Here is a 19,795-nt window from a genome sequence, read left to right as displayed (position 1 = left end):
ACTAAAAAAGCAGATAAAAGAATCACAGCTCCTGTTTTATAATCTGATTGTTTAGCTTAATAGTGTGTCTTAAACATTGTCCACTTAAATGGATGCATTTTGGCAAACATAAAATTTTGTGGGTACTTACCAAAATCATGTTATTAGCCATACTTAGGTTTTCAGACTTTTGGCATATTACAATCAGCATTTTCATGAGCAATCTGGCACATATATTTTTCATTGTCCAATTTTTCAATTATAATCATCTGGTTTGGCTTCAGCTGCATGGAATTCAATCTCTGCAGCTTCTCTCTGGTACTTTGCTCCTCATTCTAGACAGCTTGACTTCCCAAAACTCCAATGTGTGTTGCTGCAACTCTGCAGAGGTCTGCATGGGCTTCTCTCCCTGCCCTGCAACCTGTAAACTGTCTTCAGAGAAAAAATCTGGACAACTTTAGGGTTTACGTAATCTTCTCCTTTCTCTCAGGGAATCACATTGCTGGGTCACTTATGTTGTGGTGTCTGAAAACTGTTTTGTATGGTGTGTCTGGTATTCTCTTTTCAAGACAAAAGGATAACCCTAGTCCCTGTTAGTTCATCTTACACAGGAACAGGAGTTCTATTCATTTTGAGTAAAGGGAATACATGGTAAATGAATTTCTAAGTAGAGAATCACACAAACAGAATTATTGCAATTATAAGAATGCAAATAACTTTATAGACTGATTAGTACCTTGTATAACCTCAGGAACACTAAACATTTAATAATTTAGAAAACAAATAGTTAGATATTTTTATGCATGTTTTATCAATGCTATTAATGGAGAAGTTCTAATAGTTCCATTTTGAAATCATTAAATGACATGTTTCATTGAGCTGTCAGAAAATGCTTGTTTTAGATTAATGTCCATATTTTAAAATTTGGCTATAAATGGAATTTATGTTGTTTTTCTATAGTAGAATATACTATTTTCCCCAGATATACGGACCCTGGAACCAATAACCAAGACAGAAATAAGGAGCTATTTTCCAGAAAGCTGGTTATGGGAAGTTCATCATACCTCCAGACAGTGTCAGAAATTTCCAGCAATTGCCCACAGAATTCCAGTGCATCCCTCCGTGGATGACATCTGCCTTCCAACGTCTACAGCAAGGTAGTTTTATTTACTTTCTGCAAGTAAAGCAGGCAAGGGATTCATATCCAAAGCCCTTCCTCCAAATGGGAGGCTTAGCTATTGCTTATATATACTATTTGGTCAAGTTCATGTTGATTTCTTCTTTGCAGTTGCCTACACTTACCTGGTTGGGTTCCTGTCGAGCTTATTCCATTTACAGCTGGTTGCAAAATACTGTGCTACATTTTAACATTTAGCAAGAATAGCATTTAGTAAGAATGGCTCAGACCTTGACACCCTTGTCCTGTCTAGCAAAGGTATTATACTTCATTGACATTACTTTGAAAAATGTGAGAATTTGCAAATATTATGGCCAAAAATCTGAAGACTACTCATTTCCCAATAGTTTATTTAAGAATTAAGATGATACCTTTTGGCCAAATGTTTTTTGCTTCACTTTTCTTTTTCTGAAGTATGTACATCGCACTAGTAATGGAGTCCAAAGCAGAAGAGTTCTGTTCATTTAATTTCACTTCTCTTCCATAAGCGTTAACCGAGCACAACTGTGCTGTGCACTGTGAAGCAGCCCTTCTTATCCTGAAATATCTGCACCATAAAACAAGTGTTGGTTAATAAGAAGAAAGTTTTTTTTTCTCATTAAATTCCGGTATTCAACACATTTTTATGGAATCACTACTTGGTACCAGGCACTGAAAACCGTGATAATAATGCCAAGTCCCTGACCAACACCCTTCCTTGGGGGGCTCAAAGCACCAACTTTTCAAGGAGCAGTCAAGGAACTGAGTCCTGGGCCTGGTGTCAGTTTTCTAATGAGTCTCTTTGTCTCTGCCTTTGTCACCTCTAAATCTTCCTGCACAGTGTCATCATTTCAGCTGACATTGCCACTTGGCAATGCCCAGAAGTGCCCTTTGGCTAGCACTTCTCTGGTAAGCCTCCCCATCACTGTTCCTTTCCCTACCAGTGATTGGATAAATCACTTTTCCTGATTAATTCTGTTGCACATGTCCCAGTATTATAAGGGCCTACTTACCTGCCCATCTTCCACATTAAAATGTAATTACCTCCAGGGCAAGGGCTAATTCAGATTACTGCTTTACATCTAGGACCTGGCATAAAGTCTGTCTGGCTTGTAGAGGCACTAAAATGAATGTGTTGAATAAATGCAAACTGCATCTGAATTTTTTAATGCTTTATCAGTACAGTTATTACAATGCATTGCAATTTATTTACTTAACTATTTTTTCTACTAGACTAAACTACTTGAGAGCAGGCTACATCTTTTTTTAATATATTTTATTGATTATGCTATTACAGTTGTCCCATTTTTTCCTCCCCTTTATTCCCCTCCATCCTGTACCTCCCGCTCCCACCATCATTCCCACACCTTAGTTCATGTCCATGGGTCATACATATAAGTTCTTTGGCTTCTCCATTTCCTATACTATTCTTAACCTCCCCTTATTTTGTACCTACTATTTTTGCTTCTTATTCCCTGTACCCTTTCCCCCATTCTCCCCCCTCCCCCTCCCCACTGATAACCCTCCATGTGATCTCCATGCCTGTTGTTCTCTTCCTATTCTGGTTGTTTGCTTAGTTTGTTTTTGTTTTTTAGGTTTGGTTGTTGATAGTTGTGAGTTTGTTGTCATTTTACTGTTCATATTTTTTATCATCTTCTTTTTCTTAGATAAGTCCCTTTAACATTTCATAAAATAAGGGCTTGGTGATGATGAACTCCTTGAACTTGACCTTATCTGAGAAGCACTTTATCTACCCTTCCATTCTAAAAAAAAGCTTTGCTGGATAGAGCAATCTTAGATGTAGGTCCTTGGCCTTTCATGACTTGGAATACTTCTTTCCAGCCCCTTCTCGCCAGGAAGGTTTCTTTGGAGAAATCAGCTGATAGCCTTATGGGAACTCCTTTGTAGGTAACTGTCTTCTTTTCTCTTGCTGCTTTTAAGACTCTCTCTCCTTATTTTTATTCTTGGGTAATGTAATTATGATGTGCCCTGGTGTGTTCCTCCTTGGGTCCAACTTCTTTGGGACTCTCTGACTTCCTGGACTTTCTGGACGTCTATTTCCTTTGCCAGATTAGGGAAATTCTCTTTCATTCTATTCTCAAATAACTTTTCAATCTCTTGGTCTTCCTCTTTTCCTTCTGGCCCCCCCTATGATTTGGATGTTGGAACATTTAAAGTTGTCCCAGAGGTTCCTCAGTCTCTCCTCATTTTTTTGAATATTTTTTTTCTTCATTCTATTTTGAGTGAATGCTTATTTCTTCCTTCTGGTTCAAACCATTGAGTAAGTCCTGGTTTCCTTCCTTTCACTGTTGGTTACCTGTACATTTTCCTTTATTTCACTTTTCATAGCCTTTACTTCTTCCTTCTTTTTGTGACCATATTCAGCCATTTCTGTGAGCTTCCTGATTACCAGTGTTTTGAACTCTGCATCTGGTAGGTTGGCTATCTCTTCATGACTTAGTTGTATTTTTTCTGGACCTTTGATCTGCTCTTTCACTTGGGCCATATGGTTTTGTCTGGGCACACCTGTTATGTAGTAAGGGGCAGAGCCTTAGGTATTTGCCAGGTCAGGGCAACCCACACTGTATGGCATTATATGTGAGGGAGGAGTCCAAGAGAGAACAATGCTGCTTGCTCAGCTCTCAGCCAGCTTTCAGTCACTTCCCCTACTACCCACAAGCAAATTGGGCCCTTGTGGTGCTGATTCCCAGGTGGATGGGTTTGTGTATGTTCTAGGACCCTGTATGTCTCTCCAATGAATTCCCCTGTGAGGCTGGGAGTTTCTCCCGCTGCCACCTCAACTACCACAGGTTATTTCAGTCAGAGGCTTTGAGGCTTTATTTCCCCACACTGGAACCCTGGGTTGCATGGTCTGTCTTGCTTCCCAGTTGTTCCTCCCAGTTTATCCACATACAAATGTGGGACCGCCTCCTCTGCCAGCCACTGTCTCACCTGGTCTGCCAGCTGCCAGCTTGCCATGCGTCCTCTCCACCCCCGCTGCTCATCTCCACCCTTCCTACTGGTCTGGATGAATGTTTCTTCTTAAACTCCTTGGTTGTCGGACTTCCATACAATTCGATTTTCTGGCAGTGCTGGTTATTTTTTGTTTTTAAATTTGTTGTCCTTCTTTTGGTTGTGTGAGGAGCCAAAATGTATCTACCTACACCTCTATCTTTGCTGAAAGTTTCAAGACTACATCTTCTAAGTGCTATATACTCAGCACTATGCCTGACATAAAATTGGTAGACAATAGCTGTTTGTTGAATAAATCTATAAACTTAATTTTAATCAGCAATTTTTAGTTATGTCAACTTTGCTATGAGCACTATTATAGCTTACCTATTTTAGAACATACTACGGAATAAACATAATTTTTCTTTGTTTTGTATGTTTCAAATTTGCAATGTTTCAAATTTGCAATGTTTCAAAGGCATCCTTCTGAATTTTAATTCTTATCATACAAGTGAAGAATCTAAAAACATATAACCAGTAAGAGATTTATGGAATGTATTTTTCTTGCTTAATTTTCCTTAATACTTGACATGATTATATTTTGGTGTGATTTTTTCTCTTCTTCGAAAGTAGTGTGTATCAAAAATTCTGCTAATGAATGCTGTCCAGTTGGATTAATCAGTGCTCCACTATATTTGAACATTAATGTTTTAACTTTCAGAAAGCAGTTGCAGTTTGCACTACCTGATTCTTTAACTACCTGGGAAATTCAAGGTGTTGGCATTTCAGATAGTGGTAAGCAAGTTTAAGTTATATACTCATTTAAGAAGTAATTTGATTATCAAAATGTAGTTTGATGATTCAGTTTAATAATGACATTGAAAAATGCTATATTTTTGCTATCATTAAAAAAATACATAGTTATTTGGCTATTATCTGTTTACTGGTAGTTTACCCAGGACTTAAGTGGTGACATTTTTTTAAATATTCTTTTTAATATACTAGAAAACAACTTAGATATGCCCATTTTTTACCATATCAATTTCCTCTTTTGCTCTCCTCTCAGCCATCATTTTGTAAATGCTGATGTCAAGCCCCTATTTTCCTTTATTTTTCTCAGTGACTAGGAGCTTGAGTAGAGTTGGAAACAAGTGTATGAATGCTCTCCTGAGCTGATGCCCTTGTATGGTGTGCTTTAGTGCAGATACTTATAAAAATAACTTCACGATTGATTCTGTTTGTTTGTTTCCTGTTTTTTGTTTTTCTAAAATCTTGGTTTCCATGGTCAAAATTTTATGCCCATTAAATGGAGCCAATGATAAATATCTAAAAATAGATTTGGTGCTTTAATTGAGAAACTCATGCCATAAACAGAATTCAATATTTGTTGGATAATTGAGATTTCTGTTAATAGCAATAGTTAATGAAATAAAGATCAATGAATAGAAAATTCAAGGACATGGCATGACAATGATGAAAAAATATGATTGATTTTTTTTCTTGAGACATTTTAATACTAATAAAGTATTATAGGAATTCACTAATACACCTCTACTTTGCTTTTACTTTGGGCTGAAGGTATATGTGTTTCTGATACTGTCAAGGCAAAAGTGTTCAAAGATGTCTTCCTGGAAATGAATATTCCGTATTCTGTTGTACGAGGGGAACAGATACAATTGACAGGAACTGTTTACAACTATAGGTTGTCTGGGATCGGGGTAAGTAGGTATTTATGGTATGTACGAGTAAATGGGGAAAAAAGAATTCTCTTTCTGATAATTCTATTAATGGAATTATCACACACACAAAAAATAAAAACTCAACTCAGCTCAACATTATAAACCAATAGGTTTGTTTAATTCATGCCCCACCCACCCTAGTTGTTTGTTTCTGAAGAGGGAGAAGGAACTTTTCATTTTTTAGAAATTCCTCAAAATTTGTTGTTGAATATTGACACTCTTTTTTGTTTCTTTAATTTATTCTGGTTATTATACTCTTTGGGGTATAGTTCTCAATTCTATCAGTTCACTAGATTTTGGAGCAGAAGTGAAAAATATTCACTATTTGAGCCAGAAGTTAGTAGCTACTATTATTATCTTCAGTACAAATTTGGGGAAATGGAGACTGAAAAAAGTCTTACAACATGCTCTCATCATACAATAAGAGGCAGAGCCAAGATTTGAAGCCTAGGTCTTTCTGGAGCCAGAGTCTAGTTGTAAAATTAGGTACAAGTGAGAAGTTAACAGGTAAGATTGATAAATTAATTTGGGGACATATCGGGCAAGGCCTTAAATGCCAAGAGATGGAGTTTTCAGTTTTTCATAAAACCATTTGTTGAATACCAAAGACTGAGCTAAAAGATATGAAATGAGTAAGAAAGAGTACCTGAAACTACTATTAAGGACACATGGACAAAACCAAGGGGGAGGATGGAAGCAAGGGAGGGAGGTGTGTTTGGCTGGGGAGGGGGGAAAATGCGGACAACTGTAATTGAACAATGATTAAAAAAAAAAAAAAGAGTGCCTGAGCCCGGGGTTCCTACTGTCTAAAATAAAAAGAGACAACGTTACAAATGCTATCACAACAACATGAACAAAGAACTTCAGTAGCTTTGCCCCTGACTTAGTAGGTAACAGTATAAGGAAGAGAAGGTATTTCTAGGAGATGGCAAGCTTTCTAGACATCCCTTCACATTACTAAGGTATAGCAACTCATGTGTGTGTTTTGGAAAATCTGAAGTTAGCTTTCACCTCTGCCTTAAATCAAAGGGATTATTTAACACTGTAAAAGTACCAGGAGAGAGTTTATATCCAGATGAACAAAATCAGGACATATTTTCCTTATCATAAAGTGTTTTGATGTAACAGTTCTTTGGTGATATTTCAGTTCTGTGTGACAATGTCTCCTGTGGAGGGAATCTGCTCTTCAGGAAGTCTAGTCATCAACCAGCAGGGGCAAAAGACCTCCAGATGTCTGCGCCAGACAGTAGAGGGCTCGTCCAGTCACCCGGTGACCTTTACTGTGCTTCCTCTGGAAATTGGCCTCCACAACATCAACTTTTCATTGGACACTACGCTAGGAAAAGAAGTCTTAGTGAAAACATTACGAGTGGTGGTAAGAAAAACATGTTTTGCCTGATTCTTTTAAAATCACTTTTTTCATTCTGAAAAAAAGTTATCAGCAGCCATATGCGCAGTAATTCAGAAAGAGACACAAAAAATGATAATGTGCATGTAACAAACTGTTAACATTTGGGGAAATCTGGGTGGAGGTTACCTCAGACTTTTTTGTGCTATTCTTGTAACTTTTGTTTAACTCTGAAATTTAAATAAAATAATAGTTGCTTATTATAGAAAATATAGAATACTGGAAAAAAAACAAAGAAAATTAAAGTCACTGATAAATGCTACAGCCAGAGATATCCAATTTTAACAATTTGGTATACAGCTTTGCAGGTTTTTTTTCCCAACACATTTAGAAAGTATGTTCTTTAAATCTATATGTGTGCCAGATATTATACTAGCCATCAGACATATGAGATATGCCCATGCATTTAGACTGTAGAATTTACAGTCTAGAAAATTTTCCTTTTCATAAAAGAGTAAGTAAACAGGCCAAAAAAGGAAGAAAACTATCATGTTTTAAGTATTATTTACCCACACAGTCTGTTGAATGTCTTAAGATTCTTGCTCAGAGTCACATGGCTAGTTCATGAGAGAGGTGTGTCTTCCATGAATCTGCAATTGGGGGTGCAGGAAGGAAGCTTTATTCAGTGCAAAACAGCTACTTGTCATATAGCACAACTATAAAAACAGCATGGCTGTGAGGCAGCCCTGGGGCCAGGCCCCTCTCCAGCTAGAAAGCTCTGCTCCGCTCCTTGATGGTTTGGTTTACCCTGTGCTAGTCTGCTCTCCTGTGATTTGGCCTACTCCCTTTTGTGCCAGTCTGTTCTGCCTGCATTGGTTTGCTCTTCTCCCAGGTCCCAGAGACATTTCCAGTGTTTCAGCTCAGCCAGCAAAGTGCAGCCTTCAACCTTCTGGAAAGGGAGCATGTGCTCTCAAAGCTAGAGGGGAGCTGCTTATATGGACAGAAGTCCTCACCATTGATCCTTGATTGGTCTGTCCTTATGCAAATGAGGACTCCAAATCCTCATAGTTTGATCCAAAAGACACTGTCTTGAGTGGTTAGAAGAGAGCCACTCTCATTGGTTAGAGCTGTGCAGCTTTGATTGGATGGGGAAAGCCTCAGTCCTATTGGTTAAAATAAGATTCCAGGAACTCCTTTATAAAGGCTTACTCAAATGGCAGAAACACAGTGCAGGTGGGCAGACACAAGCAGTTCAGCATAGGCTTCTCCCTAAAGCACAGTTTGTGTGAGAAACCCCTGTGTACAATGGCTGCTAGGCTTGTTTTCTTTTCTTTTCTTTTTTTATTTTTTTTATTTTCTCCCAGCTAGTCACCAAAAGCCCATCTTAGTAGGTGTTTTCTTTCTCAGGGTTCACAGTCTTCATTCTCTGAGTTCTGATGTCAGCCGTGAAATTCACTTTAGTAAACATGTATTGACTTACTTTGTGCATGGCTTGTTCTATGCATCCTTGCACGGTAGTTCCATACACAGGGCTCTGGAGCCAGGCCCCCTGGGTTTGAATCTTGGCTCCACCACTTCCTAGCAGTGTGCCATTGGATACGTTTCTTGATCTCTCTGTGTCACTTTCCTCATCTGTCAAGTGGAAGTAATAATAGCACCTACTTCACAGAGTAGTTTTGAGGTTAAATGAGCTAAAGCATACAAAGCACTTAGGTCAGTATTGCCTGGCTTATAACTTCTATTTTAAATGTTTGCTCTGATTATTATGCAAATTGCCAGAAAATCTTATTCCTGCATGTATGCATTTAAGTATTTAAACATTCTTGCCTTCTTCCCCCCCAAAAGGATTTTTTAATTGGAAAAGTGGTCTAAGAATTTATGTCCTATAGATATAATTATGTTATTAACTGAATGTTTTCTGCCTTTATTTTAGCCAGAAGGTGTGAAAAAGGAGAGTTATGCTGGTATTACTCTGGACCCAAAGGGTATTTACGGTAGGCAAAATAATTTTGTATTTTGTGTGTCATCTTTTGCTCTAAAAATTACAGTGTTATGTAACTTGAAACACTATTTTTCAAAATGTTAATTGTCTTGAATGAGGAATGTCCACTTCTTAGTGCATTGCCATCCTTGATAGCATGTATCATACTGTGATCCGGATGGGTTTAGAACAAAGAAATACAATTCCATTAGTTTTAAATGCAAGCATTCAAATAGTAACAATTGCATGATTTCCCTTAGTTAGTAATCATTTTCTATCCAACACAATAATAATTGTAGTATTTTTATTGTGCCATCAGTCCAAAGAAAACATAAGAAAAAGTTATTTACATACTTACTTAACATGCATTATTTGAAAATACAATAGTCACTTTACAAGGTGATTACAAATGAACAACTACATTTGTAGTTATTCCTGCTTCCCTTTTTTCCTTTAATTCAGATGTCCCAAATCTTCTCAAGGTTAGAATTGTTGCAAAAATGTAAGCACTTTATCAAGGCCTAAATATATTGCCTATTTATGAAATTTACAATGTGCTCAGTTAACAATTCTTTTCAAGAAAAAGAGAATTCTGAGCCCTGGCTGGCGTAGCTCAGTGGATTGAGCACGGGCTGCGAACCAAAGTGTCGCAGGTTCGATTCCCAGTCAGGGCACATGCCTGGGTTGCAGGCCATGGCCCCCAGCAACCGCACATTGATGTTTCTCGCTCTCTCTCTCTTTCTCCCTCCCATCCCTCTCTAAAAATAAATAAATAAAATCTTAAAAAGAAAAAGAGACTTCTGTTTCTTCTGTAGTCCTTATTAAATGGTTAAAGTTTACCTTATTGTTTCATTGAATCATTTTTTTCTTTCAGTGATATAACAATGAGGATTAAAAAAATAGTTTACTTCAGAATGCCATTTCCTCTGGGAAAGCAAAGAATTAAGACCTTAACATTTTATTTATTTTTTTAAAGATTTTACTCATTTATTTTTAGACAGAGGGGAAGGGAGGGAGAAGGTGAGGGAGAGAAGCGTCAATGTGTGGTTGCCTCTCTTGTACCCCCTACTGGGGACCTGGCCCGCAACCCAGGCCTGTGCCCTGACTAGGAATCTACCTAGTAACCCTTTGGTTTGCAAGGCAGTGTTCAATCACCGAGCCACACCAATCAGGGCAAGACCTTAACATTTTAAACTAGCTGAGTATCATAAGCTGAATAAGGACTTCAATAGAGTAATAAGAGAAAAATTCATCCTATATTCATGTATCCATACACTAATGTTTTTCTCTAATTTTATCTGCACACAGTCCTCTTCCCACCTTGCCACTGTGGGGAATCTGTGGGAAGGGATTTCACAAGTTATGAGGGTTTTAGCCTCACATGGTAACATCATGACTCCAAGCCACTGCATCCTTTGGTTTTCCCTCCTTTTTACCTTTGTGCCTCCTATACTAACGTTATTGCAAACAGCTTTCCAAAATGGCCCTATCTTACCCAATCCTAGGTGTGAACACCAGAGCCATAAGATGGGAATGAATGCTCTTTTAACTGGTAATAGAGCTCTCCATCAAAAATCTTTTTTTTTAATAAAGATTTTTATGTATTTATTTTTGGAGAGGGGAAGGGAGGGAGAAAGAGAGGGAGAGAAACATCAATGTGTGGTTGGCTCTCGAGCACCCCCACACTGGGGACCTTTCCAACAACCCGTGCATGGTCCCTGACTGGGAATTAAACCAGCAACCCTTTGGTTTGCAGGCCAGTGCTCAATCCACTGAGCCATACCAGCCAGGGCTCCATCAAAAATCTTGGTTAAAAAAATTTTATGCCTCTTTCCAATCTTGTAATATGACTTTTTCCCCTCATCATTTTAAGTAACTTAGGTATCTTTGTTACTTTCTAGAGTGCTAAATAGGGTAAAGATGACAGTCAATTCTGTCCAGTTTATTTCAGAGATTTTATTGACTACTACCATTATTTATATATGTAAGAATTGCTATACCAGAATAAGATTTTATAGAGTTCTCTTTTTTTCTTAGTCCTCACCCGAGGATATGTTTATTGATTTTAGAGACAGAGGAAGGGAGAGAGAGGGAGGGAGGGAGGGAGAGAATGAGAATAACATGAAACAGTTGCCTCCTGTATGGGCCCCAACCAGGGACTGATCCTGCAATTTAGGTATATGCCCTGATGGAGAATCAAACCTGAACCTTTTGGTGTACCGGACAATGCTCCAACCAACCAAGCCACGTGGTTTCTGGGTTGTATTTTTTTTAAAACCTCGATGCATTTGGAGAAGTATATAGACAGTAACATTAGAAGAAATCTGAAAAATCTATCAGTGAGGGAGAAAGAGGTATCAGAACAAATGGTAAATTAATAGTAATTAACACTGTGGGATATCAGCTTAGAAAGAGACTAAACACAGACTCAATACTCAAGACTAGCGTTAGTTGTTAGTTTCTTTTTTAAGTATATTTTATTGATTATGCTATTACAGTTTCCCAATTTTCCCCCTTTATCCGCCCTCTGCCCTGCACCCCCAGCCCTCCAGTATTCCATGCCCCCTTAGTTCATATCCATGGGTTGTACATATAAGTTCTTTGAGTTCTCTGTTTCCTATACCTTTTTTGACCTTTCCCCATCTATTTTATGCTTACCAGTTATGCTTCTTCTTCCCTGTACCTTTTCTCCCCTATTTCTCCGTTCTCCCTCCCCACTGAAATCCCCAATGTCCATTGCTCTGATTCTGTTCCTATTCTAGTTGTTTGCTTAGTTTTTGTTTTCATTGTTTTTCTTTTTTTTTTTTTTTGGTTCATTTGTTGATAGTTGTGAGTTTGTTGTCATTTCACTGTTCATATTTTTTATCTCCTTTTTCTTAGATAAGTCCCTTTAACATTTCATATAATAAGGGCTTGGTGATGATGAACTGCTTTAACTTGACCTTATCTGAGAAGCACTTTATCTGCTCTTCCATTCTAAATGAAAGCTTTACTGGATAGAGCAATCTTGGATATAGGTCCTTGCCTTTCATGACTTGGAATACTTCTTTCCAGCCCAGTCTTGCCTGCAAGGTTTCTTGGGAGAAATCAGCTGATAGTCTTATACAAACTCCTTTGTAGGTAACTCTCTCCTTTCTTCTTGCTGCTTTTAAGATTCTCTCTTTATCTTTAATCTTGGGTAGACTATGTACCTAGGAGTAGGACTGCTGTGTCAAAGGGCATATGTTTATTGAATGTCATACACTTCGGTGATACTTCTCTTCATAATGGCTGTACTGTTTACACTTTCACCAGCACTGCATGAGGGATTTCATGTCTCCACTCCCTCACCAACACTTGGTGTTCCTTGCCTCTCTAAAATGCTCTACTTTTCAGGGGTAGAAAGTGATATTTCTTTATTGTTTTAATTTGGATTCTTCTGATTACTAGTGATTTGGGAGGGGAGTTTGTGTGTGTGTGTGATTTAAATATGTGTTTGTTTAGTTATGTAGAGCACATCCAGATATAGGCATTCTTGGACTGATATGGCAGCTTCACAATGTCAGCAGAAACCCAGGCCTCTTCTGCCTTTCTGCTCATATATCCTCAGTGCATAGCTCCCATTTCCAAGGTAACCTTATGGTCCAAAATGGCTAGTGGAGCTCCTGCTATTACATCTACATTCCAGACAGCAGGACTAATGAGCTGTGAATGGGCAAAATGGGCTCACTATCTGAGTTAGTTTATTTTTTTAATATATTTTATTGATTATGCTATTACAGTTGTCTGATTTCCCCCCTTCACTCCCCTCCACCCTGCACACCCTCTCCCACCCACATTCCCCCCACTTAGTTCATGTCCATGGGTCATAAGTTCTTTAGTGCCTACATTTCCCATACTATTCTTGCTCTCCCCGTCTATTTTCTACCTACCATCTATGCTACTTATTCTCCATACCTTTTTCCCCTTCTCTCCTTCTTCCACTCCCTTGTTGCTAACCCTCCATGTGATCTCCATTTCTGTGGTTCTCTTCCTGTTCTAGTTGTTTGCTTAGTTTCTTTTGGTTTTGTTTTAGGTGTGGTTGTTAATAATTGTGAGTTTGCTGTCCTTTTACTATACATGTTTTTTTTAATCTTCTTTTTCTTAGATAAGTCCCTTTACCATTTCATAAAATAAGGGCTTGGTGATGATGAACTCCTTGAATTTGACCTTATCTGAGAAGCACTTTATCTGCCCTTCCATTCTAAATGAAAGCTTTGCTGGATAGAGCAATCTTGGATGGAGGTCCTTGCCTTACATAACTTGGAATACTTCTTTCCAGCCCCTTCTTGCCTGCAAGGTCTCTTTTGAGAAATCAGCTGACAGCCTGATGGGAACTCCTTTGTAGGTAACTGCCTCCTTATCTCTTGCTGCTTCTAGAATTCTCTCCTTCATTTTTACCTTGGGTAATGTAATTATGATGTGCCTTGATGTGTTCCTCCTTGGGTCCAACTTCTTTGGGACTCTCTGACTTCCTGGACTTCCTGGAAGTCCATTTCCTTTGCCAGAATGGGGAAGTTCTCCTTTATTATTTGTTCAAATAACTTTTCCACTTGTTGCTCTTCCTCTTCTCCTTCTGGTACCCCTATAATTCGGATGTTCGAACGTTTAAAGATGTCCCGGAGGTTCCTAAGCCTCTCCTCATTTTTTTGAATTCTTATTTGTTCATTCTTTTCTGTGTGGTTGTGTCTATCTTCCTTCTGGTCCACTCCATTGATGTGAGACCCAGCTTTCATTCCATCACTATTGGTTCCCTGTGTATTTTTCTTCATTTCACTTATTGTAGCCTGCATTTGTTCATCTAATCCAAAATCAACCAATTCTGTGAGCTTCCTGATCACCAGTGTTTTGAACTGTGCATCTGATGGGTTGGCTATCTCTTAGTCGCTTAAAACGATGGGTTCTGTGGCTTTTAATTTGGTCTTCTGTTTGAGCCATCTCTCTCTTTCTCTTTCTCTCTCTCTCTCTTCTTTTTTTTCTTTTTTTTTTTTTGGTGTGCTCATGCCTGTTATGGTAAGGGGAGGAGCCTTAGGTGTTCACCAGGGCGGGGCACCCCAGTCGCTGGGTTGTGACGTTGTATGTGGGGGCAGGGTCGAGAGGGAACAATGGCTCTTGCTCTGTTCTACTTGGGACCTCAGTTCCTTCTGCTGCTTCCCCCAAGCAAACTGGTCCCCTCTGGTGCCAATTCCCGTGTGGGTGGGCTTGTGCACACCGTGGGACCCTCCAAGGGCCTCTCCTGTGAGGCTGGGTGTCTCTCCATGCACCTCAACTCCCACAGGTGTCCTCAATCAGTGTCCTGAGGCTCTATTTCCCAGTGCTGGGATCCTGGGTTGTGCACAGTGCCTTGCTTCACAATCGCTGCCTCACTGGGACTACCAGTTGCCGCCCCTCGGCTGGAGTCTGCCAATTGCTGGTTGCTCACTCAGGGTCCACCCGGTGCCGTCTTGCACTCCTCGGATGCCTTACGTGCCCCCAGATGCCTTACACACTGGTCCCAACGCTCTCGGCTCTCCGAGTGGCGACCCACGCCCAGCTCCCCGACTCTGCCCCTCCTGCCGGTCTGGATGATCAGGCTAATTTCAACTTCTTGGTTGTCCGACTTCCATTCAGATCAATTTTCTGTCAGTTCTAGTTGTTATTCTGTTTCTAAATTGTTGTCGTCCCTATCTTGGGTGTGCAAGGAGGCACAGTACATCCACCTATGCCTCCATCTTGGGCAGAAGTCCTGATTACTAGTGACTTTAAACATTTTTTCATATTTGTGTTAGCCATTTAGGCTTTCCCATCTATACATTACCTAGTCCTATCTTTTACAATTTTTCTATTTTCCATTTGAGTTTTCTTACCCATTTCTTGTTGATTTTGCTTCTGGTTTACTTCATGCAGTGATGATCCACAGTGTGTTTTGATTTTGAACGGGAATCCTTTATTCTAATACAGTCAAATTCATTATAATTTAATTTTATTATTTTATATTTGGGGGGTAAGTTTTATGAAGTCTCTCCACATTATTAGTTCACAAATATATTTTATCTTATTGGTTTTACAGATTTAACTTTTAAATGTTTTAATCTCTTTGGCATCTACCTTTATATGGGATGTCTTGATGAGTTTTGCCATCATCTCTGACAAGGGAGTAAAATTGACTTCTTTTAGTTTTAACTTTGTTTTCTGTACCTTTTCCATCTGGTAGCAGAGTTGATAGTGAGAACTGAAATAGTCAAGAACAGGTATCGATGGAAAAAATGATGGAGGATCAAATTAAGATGATTTCAAACAACCAACTATCATTAAGCACCGTATATAGTTCACGAACTGTTTACCAGATTTTTGGGTTATATTATTTTTACTCTCACAAAACCCCTTTGAGGAAAATACTGTTACCTCTGTTTAACTGATGAGCAATCCAAGGCATAGAAGGATTAAGTATTTTGCCCAATGTCACATACAGAGTAAGCTCTTTCTGAACTCCATGCTCTTTTCAATCACTAAACCTCTTAAATGTCTCCACTGAGTTTATTTTAATATTATATCCTCAGCACTTATCAAAGATTAGTGAAGAGTCCTGGCTGGCATAGCTCAGTGGATTGAGCGTGGGCTGGGAACCAAAGTGTCCCAGGTTCGATTCCCAGCCAGGGTACATGCCTGGGTTGCAGGCCATAACCCCCAGCAACCGCACATTGAAGTTTCTCTGTCTCTCTCTCTCTATCTCCCCCGCTTCCCTCTCTAAAAATAAATAAATAAAATCTTTAAAAAAAAAAAAGATTAGTGAAGAAAGAAGTTATCTGAGGAATGTTCCTGTCTCTTCTGCAAAGTCACATTACTTGTCCCTTAAATTGCAAAATGTCACTATTTTTTTAAGCATCTGCCATGTGCCAGGGACTGTATTGAGTGCTAGGACTATAGCATTCAGTAAGGGATGGTTTCTGCCCTTACAAAGCTTTCTGAGCAGGACAACAGGAGGTAGAGTCTCTTTGCGGTGACTACTATGGGCTAAGCAGTAAAACTTCTGGAGTTCAGATCACAGATCCATCTGTAGTAGCTTTGTGGCTTTGAGCAATTTGTTTTTAAGACTCAGTTTCCTCATCTTTAAAATAAAAAAAATAATAGACCTAACATCCAGGGATGTTGTGAGGATCCAGTGTGACAATGCATTTAAGGAACTTCGCAGAGTTCTTACTATTCTATTAGTAAAATGGTAAATATTATACTCTTTATGAAGTAAACCATTGGTTACAGTAGAAAAATGCTCTGGTACTGGTATGCTAAAATTCTGTGATTGTGCATGGAGAAAAAGTGTCTCAGTAAGACTAAGGAGAGGAGGTGGAAAGAGTTTCAGGCATGTTTCCTAGTGGAACGAATCTTCATATTTCCTTAAATTACATGTTATTTTTAGATTTCAATTCTAAGAACAATTTCTTCTTTGAACAAAATAGTAATCTTACTTTTACTGGTGAATATGATTTATATAACCTATTTGTTTCCTCCCTTGTAATGACCAGGAAGCTTACAACCAAATTAAATGCTTTATTTCAAAAGATTACATAAGCCTAGGCTTTGATAAAAATCCTTGATTATTTTAACCTCCTTCCAAAATTTTAATATTGTTATTAGAATGTTTTGTATTAAAAAATCCTTAGAGGTAGCTATATTATAAATAATCTGCAAATAGCCTCCCCTCGAGAACTCTGTATAAGTCTAAGAATTTTTTTTTTTTTAAATTTCAGGTGTCACTAGCAGACAAAAGGAGTTCCCATACAGGGTACCATTAGATTTGGTTCCCAAAACAAAAGTCAAAAGGATTGTGAGTGTAAAAGGTAAATTAACAAATGCCACTTTTATTTCTCATTTCACTTTGTGCTTCAAACAAAAATCAAATATTCTATTTCTCCTCTGCTCTAGTCAATAGCATATACAAATTTACCTCTGGGAGTACCCGACTCCTACTCCCACCTTTGAATCCTGAACCACTTTCCAACTATCTTCTCCTACTGGCCTGATTTAAATGGAGCTTTATTCTCCATGTTGAGGGTGGGGGCTGTCACTGGCCCAAAGACGTCTCTACCATGGGGATGCAGCCGCTTCTGGACCTAAGAACGTCCCATGATCTTGGTGGCCAGGCCTGTTCCAGAGAATTCTTTATGAACTGTAAATGGCCCCCAAACAGCAGCACTGCTCTGCTAAACTTACCCCCCAAACAGCAGCACTGCTCTGCTAAACTTCCCTCCAATGCATCTGTAAAAGTGGTGTCTTTGGTGGTTTTTTCCCCATCTCCAGCCTTTACGATTCAATGACATATCATCAAAGTGATCAACAGTCCTAATTACACTTTATCTCAGATAAAAATCTTAGAATCACTGAATGTTAGTACTGCAAAGGACTTTTTCAATCATGTGCAACCTTGTTGTGTATATAAGAGTGCTGGTTGCCCAGGGTGGCACCGTGTATCATGGGCAGGGCCCTCACAGCACTCACAGGGTGTTCACAGTTCAGAAGATTTGCTTTGCTTTGCTTTGCTTTGCTTTGCTTTGCTTTGCTTTGCTTTGCTTTGCTTTGCGGAAGAGACTGATTAATACCATTTACAACGTCTAACACTATCAGGTTGAATGGCAACTAATTTGCCATGTTCTCTATGTAGTAATCCGCCCACTGTATCACACCAGTTTACCACCATATAACAGTGGTAGTTTTAAGCCCACTTTTGGTATTTCTTTTAAATTTAGCTTCCTAACCAGACCTTTTTATTTTTTCTCCCCAGTACTGAAAAGTAATTCAACTGCCTAGATAAAAGTGAAAGAATAAGGATGCTTGCTCTTACCACTATTTAAAATATACTGTTACTTACAAATTCATAGAAATTGATTGTGTCTACTTTGAATTTTGTGTGCGCGTTTCAGGAATGTTTATGGGTGAGATCATGTCTGCAGTTCTGAGTCGGGAAGGCATTGATATCCTTACCCACCTTCCCAAGGGGAACGCAGAGGCGGAGTTGATGAGCATTGTCCCAGTATTCTATGTTTATCACTACCTGGAGGCGGGAAATCACTGGAACAATTTATTCCCTAATCCATTAACTGAAAAAGAGTACCTGAAGAAAAAATTAAAAGAAGGTAAAAAAAATCTACTTTGCTTATTGTACATAAAAATTTTGTGTTTCTTAAATAGTTTAATTCAACTAATATTTATGTTGTTATGAGTTATACAAAAGCTTACCTGTGAAAGTATTTCAGCAAAAAACATAAGGCAGACTTCACTATGTGAGTAAATACTATCTGCTGTTGCGTTTTGGCTTCACTTACTAAAACGCCTGGACAAGAGTCAAGACACCTGCATTCCAGATCTGCAGAGCACTTCCTTCCTTCTTGAGTGAGCTCAGAAGGTCTTACTTGGTAGTTCCCAATTTAAGTGGTTTATATACTTCATTTGAGAAGTTCAATGTCGGCCACACATACAGCATACGCTTGCGGCCCAAAACCAAGAGAAATTTACCACTACCAGGGGCTAATAAAGCACTCTTTGAGTAGAAATGGAGGTCACTGAAGTACTTCTTTTTCTGGTACCTCTTAGGGGTGATAAGCATCATGTCCTACCAAAATTCTGAGTATTCTTACAGCATGTGGAAAAATGGACAAGGTAGTACTTGGTAAGTAGAAGCTTTGACTTGCATTCTATATATAGTAGTCAATTAATTAACTGAAGAATAACAACCTTTATGGAAACTTTATTTACCTAGTTGCTCAGGCTAAAAAAGCCTAGTCACCCTTTACTGACTTCTTTCTCTTCCAAGCCACATCTGATCCAGCAAATACCTTTGGCTGCACCTTCAAAATATATCCTGAATTTGACTCCTTCTCACCAACTCCACTGTACTATCCTGGTCCAAGCCACTCTATTCTCTGACCTGGATTATTGCACTAGCCTCCACAGGTTTTTGGCTTCAGCTCTTGCCTCTCTTCAATCTGTGCTGCATAGCATCTAAAATGACCTCATTAAAGTTAGTTCATGCCATTTGAAATGATTCAGGAGCTTTCCATCTCACCAGGACAAAAAACAAAGTTCTTACTATGACCTACAAGGCCCTCCATGGTTTGGCCCCACCTCACCTCTCCGTCTGCATTCTCTTCTACTCTCTTTCATTCCACTCCAACCCCAGTGGCCTCCCTGCTGTTCATCAAACACACTAATCATGCTTCCAAACTCAGGGCCTTTGCATTGACTGTTCCCTCTATCTGGAATGCTTCCCCCAGGTATCAGCATGGCTTTCTTCTTTACCTCCCTCATGTCTTTTCTGAAAGTCAGCTTCTCAGTGAGGCCTCTGCTAATCATTCTATCTAAATCATACCCCATTCCCATCCCAACACTTTATTTCCTTCTCCCCAACTTTCCTTTTCTCCTTAGAATATATTACTAAAATTTTTTTAATTTAAAAAAATTACTTATTGAGTTTTCGAGAAAGAGAGAGGAAGAGAGGGAAAGAGAGCAAAAGAGGGGGAAGCCTCCATTTGTTGTTTCACTTGTTTATGCATTCATTGCTTGCTTCTTATGTGTGCCTTGACCAGAGATTGAACCCACAACCTTGACACATCGGGACAATGCTGTAACCAATTTAGCTACCTGGTCAG

At 38.9% G+C, this 19,795-nt stretch overlaps 1 protein-coding gene across 2 annotated transcripts in view; it reads left to right on the top strand.

Moving 5' to 3' along the window:
* The window catches only part of C5 (complement C5), a 90,674-nt gene that overhangs the window by 37,834 nt on the left and 33,045 nt on the right, over positions 1-19,795 (top strand). For both annotated transcript variants that reach the window (XM_045840627.1, XM_045840626.1), the window contains exons 18-25: positions 962-1,136; positions 4,809-4,882; positions 5,666-5,805; positions 6,974-7,201; positions 9,108-9,168; positions 16,901-16,990; positions 18,071-18,283; positions 18,741-18,816. In XM_045840627.1, the coding sequence (XP_045696583.1) occupies positions 962-1,136; positions 4,809-4,882; positions 5,666-5,805; positions 6,974-7,201; positions 9,108-9,168; positions 16,901-16,990; positions 18,071-18,283; positions 18,741-18,816 (1,057 nt within the window). The remainder of the gene's footprint in view (positions 1-961; positions 1,137-4,808; positions 4,883-5,665; positions 5,806-6,973; positions 7,202-9,107; positions 9,169-16,900; positions 16,991-18,070; positions 18,284-18,740; positions 18,817-19,795) is intronic.

The sequence above is a fragment of the Phyllostomus hastatus genome, unplaced genomic scaffold (assembly GCF_019186645.2).
Source record: "Phyllostomus hastatus isolate PE091 unplaced genomic scaffold, TTU_PhHast_1.1 phas_contig_34, whole genome shotgun sequence".
Taxonomy (NCBI): Eukaryota; Metazoa; Chordata; class Mammalia; order Chiroptera; family Phyllostomidae; genus Phyllostomus; species Phyllostomus hastatus.
The sequence above is the reverse complement of the archived record's forward strand: the minus strand, read 5'-3'. Positions and strand labels throughout refer to the sequence as shown.